This window comes from Eimeria mitis, genomic scaffold, assembly GCF_000499745.2.
Source record: "Eimeria mitis Houghton genomic scaffold, Emh_scaff2285, whole genome shotgun sequence".
NCBI classification, from domain to species: domain Eukaryota; phylum Apicomplexa; class Conoidasida; order Eucoccidiorida; family Eimeriidae; genus Eimeria; species Eimeria mitis.
The window spans coordinates 1-318 of NW_013570615.1; the positions used below are offsets into that span (position 1 = coordinate 1).

The window sequence follows — 318 nt, forward strand, 5'->3', positions numbered from 1 at the left end:
AAAAAAAAAAAAAAAAAAAAAAAAAAAAAAGAGAGATGAAGATGCATGCAAATATAGGGTTTAGGGTTTAGGGTTTAGGGTTTTGTTTTGTGGTGCGCTGCTGTTGGTGTTGCTGCTGTTGCTGCTGCTGCTGCAGTTCCTATTGATTGTCCTATATTATACTAATCCTACTGCTGTATTGCTGCTGCTGCTACATTGCTGCTGCTGCTGCTGCTGCATCTCTGCTGCTGCTGCTGCTTCTGCTGCTTCTGCTGCTGCTGCTGCTGTTGCTGCTGCATCTTACTTCTATATTCTGCTGCTGCAGCCCTGGGGGCCCCA

General features: G+C 45.6%; 1 protein-coding gene across 1 annotated transcript in view; it reads right to left on the bottom strand.

The window, feature by feature from the left end:
* Nucleotides 1–167: 167 nt before the first annotated feature.
* EMH_0051560 (uncharacterized protein) overlaps nt 168–318 on the bottom strand; it is a gene marked incomplete at both ends in the record, with an annotated part of 4,023 nt that continues 3,872 nt past the window's right edge. Inside the window, one exon of the mRNA XM_013496766.1 lies at nt 168–306. Coding sequence (XP_013352220.1) covers nt 168–306 — 139 coding nt within the window. The remainder of the gene's footprint in view (nt 307–318) is intronic.